The 20326-nt window shown below is 48.5% G+C and overlaps 5 protein-coding genes across 5 annotated transcripts; 2 read left to right on the top strand and 3 right to left on the bottom strand.

Moving 5' to 3' along the window:
- Nucleotides 1-3170: 3170 nt before the first annotated feature.
- BO85DRAFT_135286 (uncharacterized protein) lies at nucleotides 3171-4434 on the top strand. Its single transcript, XM_025654033.1, has 2 exons — nucleotides 3171-4081; nucleotides 4145-4434. Exons 1-2 carry the CDS (start codon nucleotides 3496-3498, stop codon nucleotides 4159-4161), a joined length of 603 nt encoding a protein of 200 aa, XP_025520349.1. The 5' UTR covers nucleotides 3171-3495; the 3' UTR covers nucleotides 4162-4434.
- On the bottom strand, nucleotides 4418-8742 carry BO85DRAFT_135261 (putative ARF GTPase activator (Csx2)). Its single transcript, XM_025654032.1, has 5 exons — nucleotides 8370-8742; nucleotides 8113-8246; nucleotides 6341-8015; nucleotides 6162-6252; nucleotides 4418-6103 (listed from the first exon to the last, which is right to left on the bottom strand). The coding sequence occupies exons 1-5, from the start codon at nucleotides 8431-8433 to the stop codon at nucleotides 4708-4710; spliced, it is 3360 nt and encodes a 1119-aa protein (XP_025520348.1). The 5' UTR covers nucleotides 8434-8742; the 3' UTR covers nucleotides 4418-4707.
- Nucleotides 8743-10163: 1421 nt separating this feature from the next.
- On the bottom strand, nucleotides 10164-12049 carry BO85DRAFT_484429 (C2 domain protein; the record flags this gene model as incomplete). The annotated part of the gene is made up of 2 exons (XM_025663237.1): nucleotides 10164-11184; nucleotides 11250-12049. 2 exons carry the CDS (start codon nucleotides 12047-12049, stop codon nucleotides 10164-10166), a joined length of 1821 nt encoding a protein of 606 aa, XP_025520347.1.
- A 789-nt stretch (nucleotides 12050-12838) lies between these two features.
- BO85DRAFT_413637 (DNA repair protein RAD16) lies at nucleotides 12839-16832 on the bottom strand. Its single transcript, XM_025657616.1, has 11 exons — nucleotides 16648-16832; nucleotides 15578-16491; nucleotides 15196-15525; nucleotides 15036-15144; nucleotides 14897-14971; nucleotides 14787-14845; nucleotides 14505-14725; nucleotides 14400-14446; nucleotides 14225-14351; nucleotides 13419-14171; nucleotides 12839-13357 (listed from the first exon to the last, which is right to left on the bottom strand). The coding sequence occupies exons 1-11, from the start codon at nucleotides 16694-16696 to the stop codon at nucleotides 13126-13128; spliced, it is 2916 nt and encodes a 971-aa protein (XP_025520346.1). The 5' UTR covers nucleotides 16697-16832; the 3' UTR covers nucleotides 12839-13125.
- Nucleotides 16833-17292: 460 nt separating this feature from the next.
- Nucleotides 17293-19478, top strand: rad7 (DNA repair protein Rad7, protein; the record flags this gene model as incomplete). The annotated part of the gene is made up of 5 exons (XM_025655614.1): nucleotides 17293-17333; nucleotides 17406-17433; nucleotides 17534-18082; nucleotides 18138-18303; nucleotides 18463-19478. Coding segments are annotated over 5 exons (1800 nt in total), but the record flags the coding sequence as incomplete, so codon positions are not given.
- Nucleotides 19479-20326: the final 848 nt, after the last annotated feature.

Here is a 20326-nt window from a genome sequence, read left to right as displayed (position 1 = left end):
CATCAAGTACTCATATTGTCCTCCGGGTCTCCAAGGTTAACTACTGTAGTATTTTGATCGTCTGCATGGGAATATTGCACTTTTAGTATGTACCAAGATTTGATTTCCGCTCAATCTGTGGTACTAGGACCTTAACATTTGGTTCTCCCGCTGAACTTGTTATACTTTATATATATTAGCCTGTTTCGCTTTCACCGGCTTGCTCCTCGTCGGTTCATTCTTCCGTCGCCTGGAGCTTCTGATCTCCCTTGATCCATTCTTTCCCACCTCCACCCCCTTCTTGTGTCTTGGTTCCTGTTTTATTTTTATTTTTTTTTTTTTTTACTATTATTCGCTTCTTCTCTGCTGATAGCCATCCTTTTACCCGTTCCTGAATCCAGCCCCGTCCTTTGAAACACTGTCTATTGCCTATTCGGTATCTGGAAATTTGTGGCACCGCATGTACCGGAGTATTTCGTACTAGCAGTGCTTCGGAAGGCTCCACACCTGATTTGGGGGACCGGATGGGATACCAGCCAATCAATGCAACACCACTTCAACTTCATATCGTCCTTTTCCGGAAACCCCTTGGTCCAATCCGAGCCGCCACCAGCGGCGTGGCTGGGTCCTTCGTAGCATGTGTCGCGGTCAGCACCATGGCAAAAACCCCCCACTATCAATACTTTTCCGAGCTCTCTTTCTTTCAAAAATTTTTTTTTTTTTTTTTTTTTCCCACTTCTCATCTCCTTCTAGCCCCAGGCGCGTCTTCTGCCGGGGCCACTGTCGGTATTTTATTTTGACTTTTTCAACTTTTCGGGGGTTTGATCCCGAACGGTTGTATGAGTCAAGCAACCACAACTAGTAGATAAAGACCCCAATGATCAAACCCAGGATGGGAAAATGGACGAGTTTGCTAGGGTGCAGAAGTCCGGCGCAGAACCAATGATAGCTGCAGGAGGCTGCTGACGACGGTGCTCCTAAGGTCACGCTAAGCGGCAGCTTTGTTGAAGTGGAGATCGCGCTGTCTTCTGCGACTTGAGACCTGAATTCGTTGAAGTCGTTGAAACCGTCTCATCATAAGTGGTAGAGCTGGAGAAAGACAGCAAGGCTTCTTCTCTAAAGGCCCCTTTGGCCTTATTGGGTACTTTCATGCCTTTTGGTACATGGCGTGCCCTTCAATCCAAGCTCCGACCGGGAACCTTTTCTGAGATGCAAGGAGACTTCCAAAGAAAGGGACGATCTTCTGTATAGGCTACCTTTATATCCATCAGTATCAATACCAGAAGGAGTGTGCCAAAGTGACTCTTTCACAACGATATGTTCTATAGGTGGTCTGGGATGTCAGTCGACACAAAGCTACTGTGTGATGCGTGACAAGAGTACTGCTTCTCATGGCCTTGTTAGGATGCCTGAATGGTGCCCAAATGCTCAAATTTTCTATTAGTCGCTGAATGTTAGCATTTGAATACATCTATTCTGTACCTATACCTCGGTATTGAGATAATAGATATCAGTGTACACAATACTATTCGCGTGGTTACCGGTTTAGATACGACTAGAAACCCCCAGACTGGGTAAAGTAGTAGTAGTAGTAGTAAGTACTCACACGTACCACTAGTAGATACGTAAGCTTAATATCCTAGTATAGGATACTCACTTGTCTAGTAGAGATGATGCTCCAGTTCCAATTGGTAACCACACAATCTCTTCGCCAGAAATCTTCCAGCCAGAATTCCATGGTATCAATAGAATGTTGACGCCCTTTTCTGATGTGGGAGAGATTCCCGAGAATCGATCGTTCCGGAACCTCCCCAACAGCCTCAAAGCTTCAACCATGGCGAATCAGCAGCAGCCTCTACCTACCTTTCTACCACAATTTTGCCTCGAGCCTCCCGAAAAGAAACAAGACGGACAAAAGGGAAACCAGTCGATATGATCTTAACGATGGGTTTCACACAGTGTCACCCTTCACCGAGCCATTGGCTCGTTCACCTAAGGCTGTGTAATCACTAAGCATGCTTCTCCGGCCAGCTTTGCAGAGGCCATCATGCATGCTCCAGCCAGGTGATGCACCCACCCAGGATTGAAAGCCCCTCTTCCCTTTCACCATTCATGGTATCTGATCAGTCTGTTGGAGAAAAGTTTGAGATACACAAACACAGGGTCTGCACCCACTTAGAATATGCGGATTCTTCATCCGTCTCGGCTATCATTTTGTTCCCGCTATACGGAGTGGTGAACTGTCACGACTATCACTGCCATAACTCACCAGAAAGATGGAACCATTCGGCCCATTGCAGGCTAATTTCGAGCTATGGACTAAATCCTGTTGCATTAGCACGGACCCATCCAATCTCGGTGAAGCCCCATTCTGTCGACTGTGCCTGGTACCTTACTATGGAAGTAGGGGTGGTGGATGATGCGATAGGTATACAGTGGTCTCAACAATGAGTGATTCATGCACATCATGTACACCGTATGGCATGATCGATCAATCTCTCATACAGAAAGGGGGGAAAGTGGAATGGAATTTGCCACCCAAGAGGCGACAGGCAGGTGGAAACCAACTATATCATGGCGGGGATTGACATGGGACTAGCCAAGTGGGTAATGGATGTGTGTGCTGCGTGTGTGTGTCTCTGTGTGTGTGTGTGTGCGCGTAGACTGACTTGAATGCATTATTCAAAGCACACACCACAAAGGAGCTCTTCTCCTGCCCCCCCGGGCTTGCAAACCACAGACCATCCAAACAAGCTCCCCCCCCTCCACTCCAATTCATTACATTGTTCTTCGCCCCAAATTGAATCTCGAGATCATTCCCGACCAGGTGAGGGGGTTTGGAATCTCATCGAAGGAAAAGATTGACCGCGATCGTCCGTTTCTTTCCACCGCGGCTGCCCTTTCGAACGCCACGCCGAAAGCAAATGACTATGACGTCATCGGATGCTCTTGAATGGGGCCGCGAACACCTCGCATCCTCCAGCCTTCTCGTACCCCCTCCTCTACGGCCTTTGTTGATTCGAGCATTCGGAAAATGAGAATTTGGATGTGGGATCCCTACAGCCACGGCGTCGGTACCTCTGCCTGACTATGAATAACCCACCAATTGGTACCGGGAAAACGCTGGACAATCTTACCACGGGACGAACGATCCGCTCATCGATTTCATCATCGGCCGACTAAAAATCAATATACATGGCCCTGAATCACTATGCATGACCGCATCCGATCCGAGATTTAGGAGGGAAGGCCTGACTACGGTACACAGCACACTCAGGTCCCAGCGCCGACCCTGCCACTACCTAGCATGGATGCTGTCTCTAATTTTCGTTAGTATCTGCCTGCACCACTCCATAGCACGAAGTCCCAGGCTCGTCTCCACAAACGGGAAACGCCATCTCGCCAGCTCATCCCCTTTGAGGTATTAGGCGCTGCGGTGGCTTGTGTAGAGCTACTGCGATCGTCCAATGGGGGCGTCGGTGGCCCTGTAATTCGCACGAGGGGGGCCAGATAGTGATGCCTGTCGCCGACATCATGCGCGCTTATCAACTCGGCTCGGCGGCGGCATGTGTCCCTTCATCCGCCAGGACCGCCAGGCAGGAGGATCATCCTCATCCTGTCGGATACCAGTCACACCGAAGGACACAGGTCAACTACGGTGGCAAAAGCACATTGCAGAAGCTGCGCCAGCTGATTACCACCCCCCTGTTCAATCAGAATTCCCTTACAATGGATTCGCGTGCGCAGCTTTCTCTCATGGGCAAGGGCTCCACTACTATTGTGGGTGGTCATGCTACGATAGGTTCCTTCTCAGCCGATGTCTTAGCCTTCTTTCTACGTCGCATAATGTTCTGCTCATCGTGTTCCACCATCTTGCCGTGTTTCTGTGCCACTTCATTCTCGATGGCGTTGATTCGGCCTTCCGGCCTTCTTCACATCCAAAAGGGCGAGCTCCATCCCGCCATATTTCGAAGGGATTATGACCGCGTGGCGCAGTCCACCCTATGTGTGAGATTTTTGCGAGGCGAGACGACTGCTCTGGGATCTAGCTTTCCCTGGGAGGGTTCATTTCAAGTTACCTACGAGTCATGGTCTATGACAGGCACGCTGCGAACTTTTTCTACAAGCCTGACAGGGATAGGATCGTGACTAATCAGGTGTATAGTCTGCAGTAGTGTCTAGAAGCTCATATACGACATGAATGTTCATTAGTATCAGCATTCCAGAACCGGTTCTGGGTCTAGGTGGGTGAAAAAGCTCAAACACAAGCGTACGATGCCGGACCAGCCGGATCTTGCTCGAGTTTACGCAGCACTTCCGAAGATGAACAGGGGACATCAGCTGACAAAAGGTGAAATGACCACCCTGCAGAATAAAGGTTGGGTAGAAAGAAAACAGGGGCAAGGCAGAGAAGACAAATGAGGGCGAAACCCGGTGGATAGCGGTGGGCTGCAAAAGAAAGTAAGACCGGGGATGCTCCCCATGTGTCGGGGAGAATATATCAACAGAAAGAGACAAAAAGACTAAGTGTATATTGTTGCATACCGACAGAAGCATATTGTTCCGCCGGCAACTATGCAGACTGCAAACGTCTCAAACAAGAGCTTCAACATCACGTCGTGTCTACTTGAGCTTCGTTATAATTACTATTAAGGAATAGTCCCACCACCATGTCTGGGATAAAGGGCTCATGAATAATGTAAGAATAGCCCTCACGGCGAGGACTTGCTAGCGGTCAATTCCCAGGGAGGCAACCTTTCCAGCAAACCTGGCCCCGGCGCTGCCCCTTTTCTGTAGTTTCTCACGCTCCTTGCTGTCTATGGAGCTCGGCGCTTGAGTTGTTGGAATGACATGGTCATTCCCTGCGCCCCGAATTGCAGGTCCTGAACCGAGAGAGTCGGATGTAGCTTTCCCAGGTGATGGAGCAGCTGGAGGTGTACCAAAAGCAGATACTCTGGCGGTTCTTTGGCTCAGATATAACTGAGCGGCTGATGAAAGAGGGATAGGAGGTGGTTGCGAGGGAATCTCGGCCCCGTTCTGGACCAGCAGCTCTGCGATAGGAAATGGGATGGCTTTCACTGTAGGTGCCCCGCTGGGTTTGACGGAGAGGTTTGAGGCCGCACCAGGTGATGCTGGATCTGCTGCGGCTAATGCAAGAAAAATGGCATGCGTGCTGCGAGAGCGATCTGTAATGTTCACATTGGCACGAAGGGCAATGCCATATAGCACACCCTGAATGTCATTTCTTTTGATCGCAGCCAGAAGAGTCTCGTCTGAGGTGGTAAACCGCGACAAGGGGGAAGGAAGTGGCTGAACAAATGCCCGTTCACTGTATTTGGCAGTGATAAACTTCAGCCGCTGCTCACGAGTAGAAGCCGCCACCGGCTTTTGAGCCTGATCGAGGGTTGCTTCCCAAATCATATTGCTGACACGGTTGCCAATCTGCAACAGGATTTCAACGATGTCATTCGAAAAGGAGTTGACGTCTAGTGTAAGCGAACGTATCTTAGAAATGTGTGTTCCAAGTGACCGGTGGATACCACTGCACTCGATGCAGAGGACAATCCCCAGATTGATTGAGACCCATTCAACCTTGGATGTAGACCCGCAGTCTGCACACCAATTGTTACCCTGATCTGCGTCTCGGATGGTTTGAAGCAGTTTTGAAGGATTTTCCTCAAAACCGAGACCGTCACCGCGTACGTAGCTTGGTCTTGCACCCACAGTTGTACGACGGGTGACACTGTTGTTGGACCCTGTTGACTGGGAGTGTTGAACAGTGTACGAAGTACTCTTCCCGGTTAGCACTGAGCCAATATCGCGGCCAATGGACGCGTTGTCATTGCCGGACGAGACTGGGGGCGGAGACATGCCGCGGCCCTCCACGGCGCTCTGCAGAGCATTATTGATAGCTCGAATCCAGTTGGCCATGTCTTCCTCTGATGTTGCCTGATAGATGCGCTTGTACTGTGGTGTGATAACCTCGAAACAGAATCGGCGTTCCGCATTCCGAGCTTCTCGCACGGAAGCCATTCGCAAGTCGATAGGATCCATGTGCAAATCCAGTTTCTGTTTCCAATTGCTATACTCCGAGAGCTTTCCCTGATCTAAAACGATCCAGAATCTGCGAGACAAAGATCAGTTGGGAAGCCCGAGTCTGTCAGAGTAGAGGACAAGCTTACTTATGCCAAGCCTGCTTGTTTATTCCCTTAGGGTCAATATGAGATCCTGGGCGCGACAGTGCCCAGAGTAAGCCTTCCTTCCTCTGCTGGCCTGTGACGATACCGGTTAGTGATAAGGCTAATATATAACTTGAGATGAAGAATGTACACTCCCCAGAAAGACTCCATAGGGTACATACCGGTTGAACTACTGGTAGAAGCGAGCATCGAGGGACCGCCTGAATGGCTGCCAGAGTTGGTCTGCGGCAAAATCGAAGAACTGTTGCTGATGACACCTCGCAGTTGGGATCCTGTGCTATCTGCACGTCCGAGCTCGTTCTCAGACTTTGGGTTGCCGCCACCATTTCCTGAATGTACCGATGATGCACCCGCATTGGCCAGAGAGTCAGGCTCGATATACATGTTGCTGCTTTTCTCCAGATTCCTTCGCTTTTCTTCCCTTTCTGTCCGCTGGAACTGGAATTCTTTATCCGCTTGGTTCACCTCATGGATAAGTGCATCCAGCTGAGGAACCATATCATCAACCTGTTTGGCGGCTGCCAGAAAACTCTTCGCTTGGGTGTCTGCATACTTGGTAAGATGGGAAAGAACCTCTTGCTCCTTACGGCCACCATGAAGATCCTGCATGAAGGACGAGTAGTCGAAGCGCTTCAACTCGAAGTTGCGTCGCTTTGCCTGATACTTGGAATCACTTTCCACCCGCTTCTTTTCCTTCAACGAATCCTGGCGTTGACCGAGATAGCGGCTAACATAGGCGTAGTAATCCCTGCTCTCTTCCTCGAATTCCTTCTTCTTCGCCTCCGCCTGTTTAATGTCATTGTTGTATAGCTTAACCAATGGTTCTATGACGAGCCTCTGGAGCTGGATGGTATTCAAACGCTCGTAATTCAGTATTTGAACTGCAGTCCTTTCAAAGTAATGATCAAGGGCGGGCTGTATGGCGTTCGCGTTGGAGGTTGAGGCTTCCTTTAATGCGTTAAGGAAGGCTTCCACGGCTTCGTTGCAGGCAGTCTGTGCCTGCTGAGCGGCTTCAGCTTTCTTGAGGACCTTCTTTATCTTAGCACGCATATTCCCTGTCTTCTGTTCCAGAGCTTTCATAGTAGCCCGGAATAACGGACCATCTTCAACCACACTCATGTCCTCTCCGGGACGCGAATGAGGAAGGTCGACTTTGACAGGTGGAGGCGGTGCTGAGACGTGGGGCAGTGTGGCTGTTGTATCACCAGCTTCCGGGGGTGTAACAGGGACATTTTGGGAATTGGATGCGGCGTCCGCATCGCTAGAATGGGAGAGAACGGACTGCGACGAGGGAATGCGATTGCGGAAAGGGACATTGACTTCCAGGTTTGGGGAAGAAAATTGTGGGCTTGGAAGCGAGCGTACTGTATTATGCACCCAAAATGAGAAGTGAGCAAGGGTGTTCAACCGGTTCGCTCTTTGATCATAATCCAGAAAGCTGCAGCTATTTCTCCAACCACCCCCCTTATCTTCGACCGCTTTGGGGGGTTTCCATTTCCAGGACCAGTCGAACTGAACCGAGGGACTACCTGCGGTGGAGTAGTCTCCGACTAGCTGTACATTGGAGTTATTTTGCAAGTTGGGGTTGGCATGGAATTCTCTGGTGATCAAGTTATCTAATTCCCTTGAGTTGGGCGCATGCGCAAACGTAAGGCCTGTGAGCACCGTGTCGGCGACCTCGGGCAATGATGTTGAGACACCATTGACGGTCGAATTCGCAGCGGTCCCCGTTTGTGTCTGTCTCAATATAAATGTGAAATTGAAATTCAACTCGTCTTCGTTGTTCAATCGCAGAAGGAAGGTGGGCACAGGGGCAGACGGCGAAACATCGGGATCCTGATAATGGTCGACGAGAGCAGTGGTTAGCTTCTGAAAGGGCATGACTGGTTGCGCCTGTAATGGCAACGGTCTCAGGAGAGATTCAGCTGATTACCTGTATATATTCTATTGGGCTGTCGTCGCCGGTCTCACGCTTGGCAGCATATCTCGTCGCGGGGAAGGAGTTCGGTACAAGGCTTAAAAGCACGCGCCGTTTGCTATTCGTTATGGTCACGGAAGCGATTGTGACTAGTAGGCGTAAATCGGGTTAACAACGAAAGAGAAGGAGACAAGGGCAAGGACAAGGACAAAAAATAGGGACCATCAAGGGCGCGAGCATTTGGTACCAGCGCCGCGTGGGCAGAAACTTACACCTTGTCTGATCCTTGAAGTACAAGTTCCCAGAGTCATCTAAGCGGCTTCCAACATTGCCCATGGTGAAGTTGCGGGGCCTTTGCTATGGAGATCGAGTTACCACGCAGGAGAGAGGTCAGAGACGTGACCGTGGCAGTTGAAGGTCACCATCGACAGTCAGCGTGCCCGTAGTCGGATCAGAGGCCGGCCTGACGAGAATGCGGCGGTAAATGGGACCACACAGTAGAGTACTGGTCGTCATCCAGGCACAAATGCGATCGCCAGGGAGGTCGTAGTCAAGCGTTTGGTCGTAGATTGGAGCGCGAAGAGGGTCGGGAAGGAGATTCAGAGGGATAATAATATGCGGGAGTCAGGAGGAGTATCAGGTGGTCGCGGGCGGAAATCAATAAGGGCGACAAGCGGGGGCAGGAACGGGGGGAGGGAAAGTCTCGTTGGCGGTAATTATCCCGGGTGACCCTCAGCAGGTAAGTACTGATAGTAGAATACTATAATTACTATTAGGGATTGGATGGAAGTGAATTATGTCGAGATTGATGGAAGAAGAGCAGAAGAATGAAGGAGTGAAAACGACGACGTGTACAGTCAAGTTATTGCGGCATCGCAGTAAGATAGATGGGCAACATTATTATTAGTAGGAGCGGGAGGGAAGCAGTAGTTCTGAATTGTTGACTTTGGTTGGTTAGTTCACTTTTTTTTGGTGTATGTAAGACGGATGAAACAGGCGGGCTGGAGAGAAGAGAAGAAGAGATAAACTAGTAGTAAAGTAGTTGGTACTTGGTAGATGGGAGAGGGGGCTGAAAATTGGGGCTGGAAAGCCTGAGGTATGTATGTATGTATGCGTGTCTTGTATGTATGTATGTATGACTGAAAAATGCGTGTATGTAACATCATTGATCCGATCCGGACTTCTTTCTATTCTACAACTGCCAAAAACAAGAAAATTAAAGGGAGATCTCGTAACTTACTGCATGCACTATACCACATGGATAACTGTGACATGCCCCGAGTTTGATGGGTGACATTGTCTTTTTACCCCCCTTGTTCTTTTCAGTGAGAGATGATAAATACCATATCAATACAACTTTAATTATCCTACATACATCCGCGGGGTTACCCATCTGATACCTCACAACTACATGTATTCTGTGCAGAATACTAGCAGTAGACAGATAGAGGGACCATGCACTGGGGCCGAGATTGGCTCGTGTTCCTTTCCCCAACTGTGGGGGTGTGTTGATCTGACTCGTGATCTCTTAACCTTTTCTACCAAACGCAACTTGGTTTCATGATACCCACCATCATAGAAGCTTATCCGTCCAGCTCTCATCCTCGTGCTATGTCGTCGCTCCCTACTATTGGGCCGCGCCACGAATCTATCACAACCCTCCCTGCTTAGTAGTAGCTTTGATGGCTAATACAGGCAGTGATGAGAGTTACAAAATATTAAAAATTCCAAGAACGAAGAACAGGCATGGAGACCCCCTCATTAGCATTATTTTATACTGAATGAATGATAACCGGCAATTTTCTTCGGCCTATCAACACAGAACCAGCCGTACAAGGCGTATTGCAAGATATCGTCAGTAATGATATTGGGAATGGAGTAAAAGTCATGGAAAAAAGGATAAAAAGGAAAAACATAAGGTCATTCATGGAGGCACATTAGGACGGGTTATTTCACCACATGAGGTGGGGTGGACTCCCTGAGGTTGTAAGTAAGTTGGTAATGTACGTAGGACAGGGCAGGATTCATAGACGCCTCAAAAAGGCCACACTGAGCTTGTATGGAAGCTAAATTCGGCCGTCAGCAGCGAAAGTGGCTGTGCTTTCATCCACGCCATTCTCCACGGCGGGTTTTGATGCTTCTGAGCTGTGCGCTGCCGCGGTCCTTTGGCGCCCGGACCGACCTTCAGTATCATCTGGTCTACCATGATTGTCTGACTGGGCCCATTTCATCATTTGACCCTTCAGGTCTCGCATATCGTGTACCTTTTGCGCAAAGCCATCCTTTTTATGAGGCTGCAAATCATTGCGCTCATTGAGCTCGTCTTCATCCGAGCTGGATATGGAAAGCGAAGAGCTATTGCTGCGCTGGAGGAAAATCATATGATTGCCCTCGTTCTTCTTGAACTCTCTCTGCTCATTTTTCAGAGCCGCCATCCGCTCTGCATCCTCCTTGCAATCAAGTGTGGTGACGTGAAGGCCTGGTAGATTGGCGGAGATGAACTGTTTCAACAAGGGTAGGTATTGGCCATTGGGACGATAAGTTCCGCTATCATTGTCGATGAAAAGTTCATAGTCAGCCGGATCAATTGATATCTCCGGCTCTACCAGCGACTCATCACCGGAGTAGCGTGTTTCCGAAGGCCGGATTGTTTCCGGGTGTCGGGGATGGCGATGCTTCAGGCGACGCAAGAAGAACTCACCAGAGTATGCGATATATATCGATACATCACTATGCATTGTGTGTTTACTCAGCAAATCAATCCCGAATTCCTTGCCTGTTTCTGTGAAGCGGAATTGCCCGTCTAGGGTGATGACATATGTAAAGATCCTCCCGCCTTGAGCATAGTGCACAAATTCAAGAAACTTCTGCGTGAGCTCGATACAGGGGGAAGGAAACTGTCCACTGAGGGTGGTCTTGTCAAAGTTATAGATACGCTCGTGTTGATGATGCAGCGCTCGATTGAGTATTCTTCCACGAAGACTTTGTGACGTGAACATCCCCGCTACAAACGGCTTAAACTCAACGTAACGGTGATAGAGCGGCGTAGGCACAGGGCCCTTGAGCTGTATTTGAATTGCCTGAAAACTGAACAGAGAGACTGTAAGCGTATCATCTTCTTCAAAGGGTTTAGGGCAGGGGGAGGGACGAACTTATATCGAGTAATGGTTTTCTTCTCATCACGATGGCTTTGGACTTCATCTTTAGTGCCCGCTATCCTCCCGATGAGGGGAGAAAAATGCTTGAACCAGTAATTTGGTCCAACGGTATACATATGAGCCCCTTCATCTCCTGGTGTTTTCCCTAAGCACTGCACGCTGATTACAATATGCGACTGCACATCCAGACGTCGCGACGCCAGCGCAGCAATGTTGCCGAACAAGTAGACCCGTTTGCTGCCCATGCGCTTCTTCAGGCGAAGGCTCTGCTCCTTTATACCGGGCCACTGTCCATTGACCGAATCCACGTCGATATAAGCGTTACCGAGTTTGTCGTCATGGTCCGCAGCGTCTTCATCGTACACATGACATTTTAGATGGAAACCCGACGCAGGGACATTGGCAACGATCCATTCGCTATTCCATTCTGGATCGCGATTTTTGCGCACAGTTGGAGTCCGGAAAGACATAACGGGGTCCTGCTTGTGGCGTTGGGGTAGGTCGACGATCAACTGGGCGAGAACATAAGGGTCGGAAGAAAATGTACCAAAGTCTGCGCAGGGAAGGTTGACTCCACGATGGAAGGTGAACTTCAGTGTATAGCCCGGTGGTGCGTAGGGGTATGGAGTGCTGTCGAACCCCCCAGCAGGCTCTGACTGAGACGGGTGGTCACCACTCAGAGCAGCCTTCATAGCGGCAGCCCGACCCTGCATGTGCTCGGACTTGTCATAGAACTTTGGGCCATATTTATCGACTGGATGCCGTCGCCGGGTTCGCGGTTGGGGGTCTTCCATGATTTGGGGGCCAAGAGTGGTGGCGATGATGGTGGGCGGTCGTTGTCGCTCCTAAGTAGTCACTATGGTTGTTGCCTGTGCGAGGTTTGGCGAGTAGCGGACGGGATGGGGATGTCTGTCGCGTAGGGTCCAAAGTAAATAACTAGGACGGATATCAGACGATCGGCAAGTTTAGATTGGAATCCCCCTATTGATGTCAGTGATAATCGGAGAGCCCAAGTGATAAAAATTGCGATCCACACATTCCGGGCTGATAAATGGGGAAGAGTGAGAGATCCAATGGTTCTTGGCCTTCCCCCTTTAACCCCACGGGATGGAGATTGGAAAATGATGAATCTACGCAAGCCTTGCAAGGCTAAGGCAGTTTAGTTTAGTAACTTTGGCCGGAGGGCGGCTATGACGATGGCGGAACACGCGGACCCCGACGGATAGGGCAGATAGAGATTAGGAAGGAGAAGAGCGCATTCGGGGGAACGAAGAAAAGCAGGTTGGAGATCTTCTTCCCATCATCAGAGGCACTTTAGTGGTGTGTCTGACATCATTTTCAGCGCCCTACAGGGCTATCTGTGCAAGGGAGGTACGTAAGAGGAGACACGAAAAGTACCAACCAGGATGATGGGGAAGTAAGAAGTGTGGTACGAAGGTAGGACTTAGAATAGAATGATCACGGAGAATTAAGGCAAAATGCCCTGCAGAAGAGATTGTTTGGTTGACCCCCAGGGGCCTCCCGAAGTTAAAATCTCTTACTAAAAAAAAAACCTCTCCTGATCGTTTATGATTTTTTTTTTTCTTTACTTTTTATTTTACTGCGTAGAGTAGTATGTACCGAGGCCCTAGAGCATACGTAGACTTCATGTAGATGTGAGATCCTTTAATCCACCGTCATCAAGAACGCCGTCATCGTTATGTACCAGCGAAATCACAGAAATCCCTCCCCCACCCCCCAACTGATACCAGTCTACATAGTTACTGCCCTTCACTTAATCCGCTGTTCTCTTGACTGATTTTCTGACCTATGTCTATCTCTACACGCTTGTTCCCCCTCTTTACTCTTCCCTTCCCCTGCCTGACCAAGCCTAAGATCCTCTAAACAAGAATTGCATGTCTTCCGGGGTAAGCTTCTCTAGTTTCTCTCCTTGATCTTTGTTAATGGTACCGTTGATCATGTTGGCCTTCTTCTCTTGTAGCATAACTATTCGAGATTCTACCGAATCTTCAATGCACAATCGAGTTATGACACAAGGTCGGCGCTGGCCGATGCGGTGACATCGGTCTGCACTCTGCCATTCTGCAGCTGGGTTCCACCACCTAGCACCAGTAGAGTTAGTTGGATAGACATTCGTTCGCGTTGCTAGTCAATGCCACTTACGGGTCAACGATAAAAACCCTCGAGGCCTCGGTTAAATTCAAAGCCACCCCGCCGGCCTTGAGGGAAACTAGAAACACTTCGACATCGACATTGTTCATAAAGTATTCGATAGAATTTTGGCGTTGTGCCGGTGTCATAGTTCCATCGAGCATGACGGTGTTGAAACCAGCTCGACGTAGACGCCATTCCACAAGTTGCAACATCGAGGTGAACTGGGAGAAGACAATTGACTTCAGTGTCTGCTTCTTGCTTCTCAGTTTATAGAGCTCGTAAACAAGCATCTCAATCTTGGTTGACGATGTCCAGTCCTCCATGCGGATCCGATTGATGATGGAATTTTGCTTGATGCATTCTTCCTCTTGCTCGATGTCAGGTTGTTCGAAATCGATCGACAAAGGGATGTGGCACCGAGGGCAATCGACGATTGAGCCCACATCGAACGACCTAACATAGTCTTTGGCGCATCTTCGGCAAAACTCATGATGGCAACGGGAACGAATTGCTTCTTCCGCCGGTTCGTCGCAAATGCAGCAGACAAGTACGTTTTGCCCGGTTTCTGCGTGTTTCTTCAAAATGAGGTCCGGGTGATTCGCAACCTGGCGCATCTGCATGATAAGGCCGAAGATATTTGCATAATTGTTCAACATGACACCACGGCTTACATACGTATCAAACTGCCTCGTCGTATTAGTCATGATGCTCCGAGAGAAATCACGTTCAATCTCTCCAAAGAATTCGTTATGGAGAATGACACTGGTATAACGTTAGTACTTCTCTCAGTACACCTGTGCCAAGAGGTTACAAACCGCTTTGGTGGAAGCTCCATCGAAGCTGTATGATCTCTTTTTACTCGCCGCAGCATGATTCTATCAGTTATGAGGCGAAGCTTCGACAATGCCTCCTTGCGTCCTTCCGGATTATCCCTCTCAGTGACTCCCGGAAAGTTAGTGAGGTCTCAGCGTACATTGATACACAACTTACTGGGATTCAAAATTTCCTGGTTGAAAATTGAGACATGGCTGAACCCACTAAATTGAGAATGACATTAGCGACTTGATCATTGTAGGTGCTGATGAAGGACCGTACCTATGCCCGCAGTCAGTGCATTTTTTGGCTGCATCCTGTGACCAGTGAAGCTGCTGGCACTGGCACTGTTTGCAAAAGTAGCAGGCAAACGGCCGGACATCCAGAAAGCGAAGGAGAGAAAAAAACTCTCCAATCCGATTTTGGACAGGAGTACCCGACAGACACCATTTGTAGTTTGCTTTCAGTGCAAAGCATGCACGGGCGACACTAGTTGTACGTTGCTACAGACGTAAGCCGTCAGTGTTTGATGATATGGCATCATAAAAGAAAGACCGACTATACCTTAATGCTATGCGCTTCATCCAGGATCAAGCGATGATAATGAATAGAATGGATGACGCCTTTCCTGGTTAATATACGCTATCTTCTGGGTCATCAACGGGAGTTCTTACTGTTCTCCTGGATAATTCCATCATCGCGATTCCACCCTTTCAATTCTTTGCGGTGAATTGATTCGAGACCAGAATCTAAAGAGAGTACATCACGTCAGTTATTAGTGTCCTCGACTCATTTCTTTTATGGTCACCGTACAAGAAATCATTATCACATCATAGGCCAGAAGATCCTGCTTTGAGAGGGTTTTGACCTTCGGGTTCGAATTGTGGTAGATGAGGACATTCAATTGACCATTCGTATATTCCTAGTCCAATGCATTAGCGATACTTTGATCCCAGGGTTTCATCAGACATACTTTGATCTCTGATCGCCATTGCATCAAAGCAACTGGAGGAACAACGACAAGCGATGGCCTACCAGCCGGGTAATCAGACATAAGAAGGGAAACGGCCTGGATTGTCTTTCCCATGCCCATCTCGTCTCCCAATAACCCTCCCTTGTAATGTGATTCTTCTTGTTGCATCATCCAGCTGAGACCTTCAAGCTGGAATGGCTTGAGTGCTCTCGATATACCCGGAGGTTGTTCCGCCATTACCGGCTTCATCGGGGGAGTGTTCCTCAAATCATCCCACATTGTAATGACGCATGGATGCTGCCTTTCAAGTTTTAGTCTTTCCTTGAGAGCCTGCGTGCTTTGTCAGACATAATTCCAAAGATAGCTCAAATGAGAAACATACACGGGACCCCCTCCTTCCTGTCTCTGCTGGCTCTGGGCGAGGATTTCTGCCCGCTCTGCGTGAAAACCCTCGTGTGGCGGCTCGTCCTCTAGCATTACGCATATTTCCGATCCTGGAGCGCCTTGGTGGGACTAGAACTTCATCCTCATCTGAGGAAGATACAGAAGACACCGATTCAATTTCAGTCAGAGGATCGTCGCTTGATTCGCCATCGCCCACATCAGTAGGGGATATCTGGCGGAGGCTACTCTTGTTAGCTGATCGAAGAGATCTCCTTACCCCGCGCGAAGGGGCCGGTTCCCTGGATAAATCCTCATATGCATCGCGATCAGAATCGAGCCCAAGGACATTATCTTCTTCGGCCGAGTCTTCCATTCTGGAGTGAAGCCGTCTCGAGGTCCTTCGTAACTTGAAAGGTGGTTCTTGATATTCTTGAGCTTGAAGATGCTGAGCCAATACTGCATCAGAATCTTGCAACGTGGGATGGCTTATAGAAAGTGCCGCTGAAGACCTCTTGGACCCTGGCGGTGTATGTAAAGACATAGCACTCGATCGTAATTCCTGGGCACGTGTAGAGGCGCTGACCCTCTTCCTCGGTCGGCTTGTATCTGATTCCACAGGCGTGACTGCCATACTAGTTGCGGGTGTACTGTATGCAGGCGTTATGTCTTCATCGCCGGATATATCATCGGTTGGAAGGGGAGAAGCAGATGAAGATGAGACCGGATATCTCATCAGAGGTATTGCAACTTCGATAGAGTATGGTCTATCCCCAGAAGACATCGCCCCTTCCACCGCGGGCTTCCGGCCTATGGGATTACCTCCATTTTCTGAATTGTTCGAGTTCCCAGTATCAGCTGCTGAGGATGCTCTAGCCAGTCTCGCAGAGGTTCGTCTAGGTACGGACGAGGTATCTGATTTGTGCCCAAAATGTCAGTTACTGCTAATAAAAGTCCGATTGACTTGCAATCATTTCGTTTTGAGTTGAGGTATGCGAATATCTCCTTCTGGCGTCGTTGCTCCTTCGGAGTGGAAGTAGACAAGAGGGTGATCCGACAAAGAGACCTCACCAGCTAGCGGGGTAATTCCCCTCCCTGTAGTTGATGATTTCCGATTCATTCCTGTGAACCAAGTGATCGAATGTTCGTGAGAGCTAATAACTAAGGGCTGGAGATTGTTTGATGGCTGTCACAGGTGTATCTGACGAAGAGTGAGGCAAACGGCTGAAGCAACGCCACCCGGGGATGGATAGCTAGGGGACGTTGTGTACTCCGTACCTTGGCCGCGGTTATCGGAATAATGTGCCAGGATGATGGGACTTTGGGGCGAGGGAAAATTTTTTCTTTCTTCCCAAAAAAGGTTTCACTGCATCGATCTAGCCATTCGATGGAGCAATCTTAGGCACCAAATCACAGTTTTGCTGACTGTTGCCTGGCCTCAGTCTGCCTTACACATTTAATTGTTATCTTTCCCCCTTGGCCGAACACGAAGCCGATAAGCCCGCCCGGCGACTCTCGCGTTAAGTGGAACGCGAAATCACCACGGGTTCCTGTGACCTGCAAGTGTCGCCACCTTGAAGCCCTTCAAGGAAAAAATCACTTTATCAACTATATTCATCTACACGATTCAATATTGTATTCGGCTTGAAGAAAAAAAATGTTCGTATCCGATTTAGTGTTGAAGATATATATATTGGTCATTGACAACAGTATATCAGGGCAAACAGAAGGCAAACGAGGAATCAGATTCGGGGCCCGTATGTTCTCAATAGATTCTGTCTTTCCCCTGTCATCACCCACAGCCTTTACTAAAAGTCACTACTACTTAGGCACTCTGCTCTAACCGATTTTCTGGCTGTAAGTAAAGTGTTTCTGTTTGTTCCGGCTTCCGCTGTTTCCCCGATCATATGCGAATTCTTCTGGAGCCCCCCACTGATGAATTTTTGATAAAATTCAGTCGAACAACATATCTGCCGCTCAAATTCAGCAAGATCACTTGACGCGGTTAAGGCAATTTGAGCGCCAGACAGCTGTTGAACGACAAGAAACTGATCATGTCAATGTTGATGATGATGATGATGATGAATACCACAATGTCGATGAGTCGGCAGCAGACAAGAAAAAGCGGAAAAGAAAAGAGGCTGTCGCTCTCGCGAAGATAAAGAAAAGCAAAGAATTCGCTCGTCGTAAGGCTCAAGGGACAGGCGAATCTGATAACGATGATGATATCGCCCGAGAGATGATGGGCGAGAATCCTCAGCCCTTTGCATTTCAGCTAGAAAACTGTGAGATATGTGGCAAACGCTTTACAGTAACCCCCTACAGCAAAGCTGGTCCCCGTGGAGGTCTCCTTTGCGCGAAATGTTCGAAGGAGCTAGCGGATGATGAAAAGAAACCCAGAGCTAATAGGCGGGCCCCAAGAAGTGGTCGTCGCCAGAAGCAAAGTAATCTGCTCGATGGGTTTGCTCAACCGGGCGCTCCAAGCCTAGCGGAGATGTGTACGAAGGTACGTCAGGGCTTGTTCAGAAACATGACTTTTTGCTAACCTCCGGCTACAATAGAAAGTAGCTGACAACATTAACGATATCGAAGAGTTTGGAGATTTGCCCCCGCAATTGCTTCATCGTCTCGGTCAGATATTGTGCAAGAGGCGTGTCTTGACTTCAAGAACTCTTAATTTGTTTCTTCGGTCGGATCTTAATTTCATTGATATCTATGATGCTGCAAGTACGTTCTGGCTTTCCACTTCTTTCTTCCTTCCCCCTCCCCTTGAATTCTACCAGCTTTGTCCAGTGTCTTTTCGTCATCCCGCGACTTTTGATATCCTGCTCGTTTTAATCCTACTTATGCCAATGAGTCAAGGTATGAGTGTGCTAATTGCAGCAGAGCTTGAAACACAGGACTTCGAAAAGATCTTCGCTTTTATGCCTAATCTATATCACGTGAACTTTCGCTTTGCTAGTCAAATGAAAGATAAGGTAGTTGATTACCTTTTGGATCGCGATTTGAAGATCAAGCGCTTGCAGCTAGATGCCGCAAATTTGATATCAGATGCATGTTGGCAGCAGCTGTTTCGAAAACTGGGGCCCCAATCGGAATCTCTAAAGTTATCCAATCTCGATTCCTCCTTTGACGATGAAACAGTGGAAGTGATGTGCAGGGAGTGCACGGCGCTTCAACGTTTGAAGTTGAAGCAGTGCTGGAAAATGGGCAATCGCTCTCTCCGAGCCATTTCCGAGCTGCTATCTTTACAGCATTTGTCTTTGAACTTTGTTCAGGAAGTGGATAATGAGATTCTCCTCAACACAATCTCAAAGACCAGCCCACGCTTGCGGACGTTGTCCTTGGAGGGGATATCTACCGCAGATGACCGTCTCCTAGATATCATACATGTCAATTGCCGCGCCTTGACGAAGTTTCGCTTTTCTGACAACGCAGTGTGTAGTGACAGAGGCTTCGTCGCTCTCTTCACTGACTGGAGCAACCCACCGCTAGAATTTGTGGACCTTTCATCCACGAGAGATGTTGACAATTCGAACCCTGATGGACCTGCGGATGCGATTGGCCTTGCATCCCACGGTTTCATGGCTCTCATGAACCATTCAGGGCCCGGGCTACAGAAATTAAATATCGCATCCTGTCGCCACGTGTCCCGCTCTGCTTTTGAAGAAGTTTTCGCGGCCGGGAAAACGTACCCCAATCTTGAGGAATTAGACGTGTCCTTTCATACAGTCGTCGATGACTATGTTGTTGGTCGGATCTTTCAGTGCTGTCCCAAACTCCAGAAATTGGTTGCTTTTGCCTGTTTCAACCTGCGAGATGCTCAGGTTCCGGCCGGAGTTGCTCTGATTGGCGGATTGAGGGCCCAAGACCCCATTGTACTTGAAGGCCATCACTACTAGATAAGCTTGAAAGCTCTGCGTGGCCTATACCCCTCGCCCCTGGTTGCTCGAATGATGAACAGTTCATTTGCCCTGGTGTTGACAAATGCTGTTACATCATCCCTTTCAGTCTTTGTTTGCTAAATTACTACTTAATAGGGTGAATTATAACTGTTGTTTGCGGTCTGCCGAGCCTGAGCATCTCAATGGAACGGGCATAACGAGCTGTTTTTGCGAACAAATCTCAGTCCATGTTTCGGGAAAGCTTCTTTGAATGGGGATTGAACTTTATCATAATATGCAAGTGCTTGGTTGCGTCTTTAATGTACTGAAAAGCAGGCGCGATTAACAATGAACCGTCGACGATAACAACGTAAGATGGAATCGGCTGGAGGGGTTTACATATGATTAAAGGGTACTAGATAGTACAACCTCGCAGACTTGCCAACCCACAATGCGGCCGGAGATCGTGAACAATCAAGCATCCTGGTTAGTCTAGCATGGATGAAGATTATAAGATACGAAATCCCGAATAGATGGTTATCCAGATATAAGGAAGTATGTTATAGAATATGATAGTACAATTCATACTATATGCTTTTGAGATACTGGGTGTGTGTATCGAGTGACGCTGAGGGATTCGACAATGAATCCACTTTGTAGTATCTGATTACACACCACTAATAGTGGGACACATAACTAACGTACTAGAATGTCAACATCGGGCATAATCCCATTACATAGAGAATACTCCGCAAGTACTCTGTAGTCACCAATGCAACACCATTGCATCCAATAGTCCAGCTTGATCGAGTAGCATCTATATAGTAATGCTGACTGTGGGCGACTAGATACCTGGTAAAGTGATC

Source organism: Aspergillus piperis (assembly GCF_003184755.1).
Source record: "Aspergillus piperis CBS 112811 unplaced genomic scaffold BO85scaffold_2, whole genome shotgun sequence".
Lineage (NCBI taxonomy): Eukaryota > Fungi > Ascomycota > Eurotiomycetes > Eurotiales > Aspergillaceae > Aspergillus > Aspergillus piperis.
This window is presented reverse-complemented; position numbering and strand designations above follow the sequence as displayed.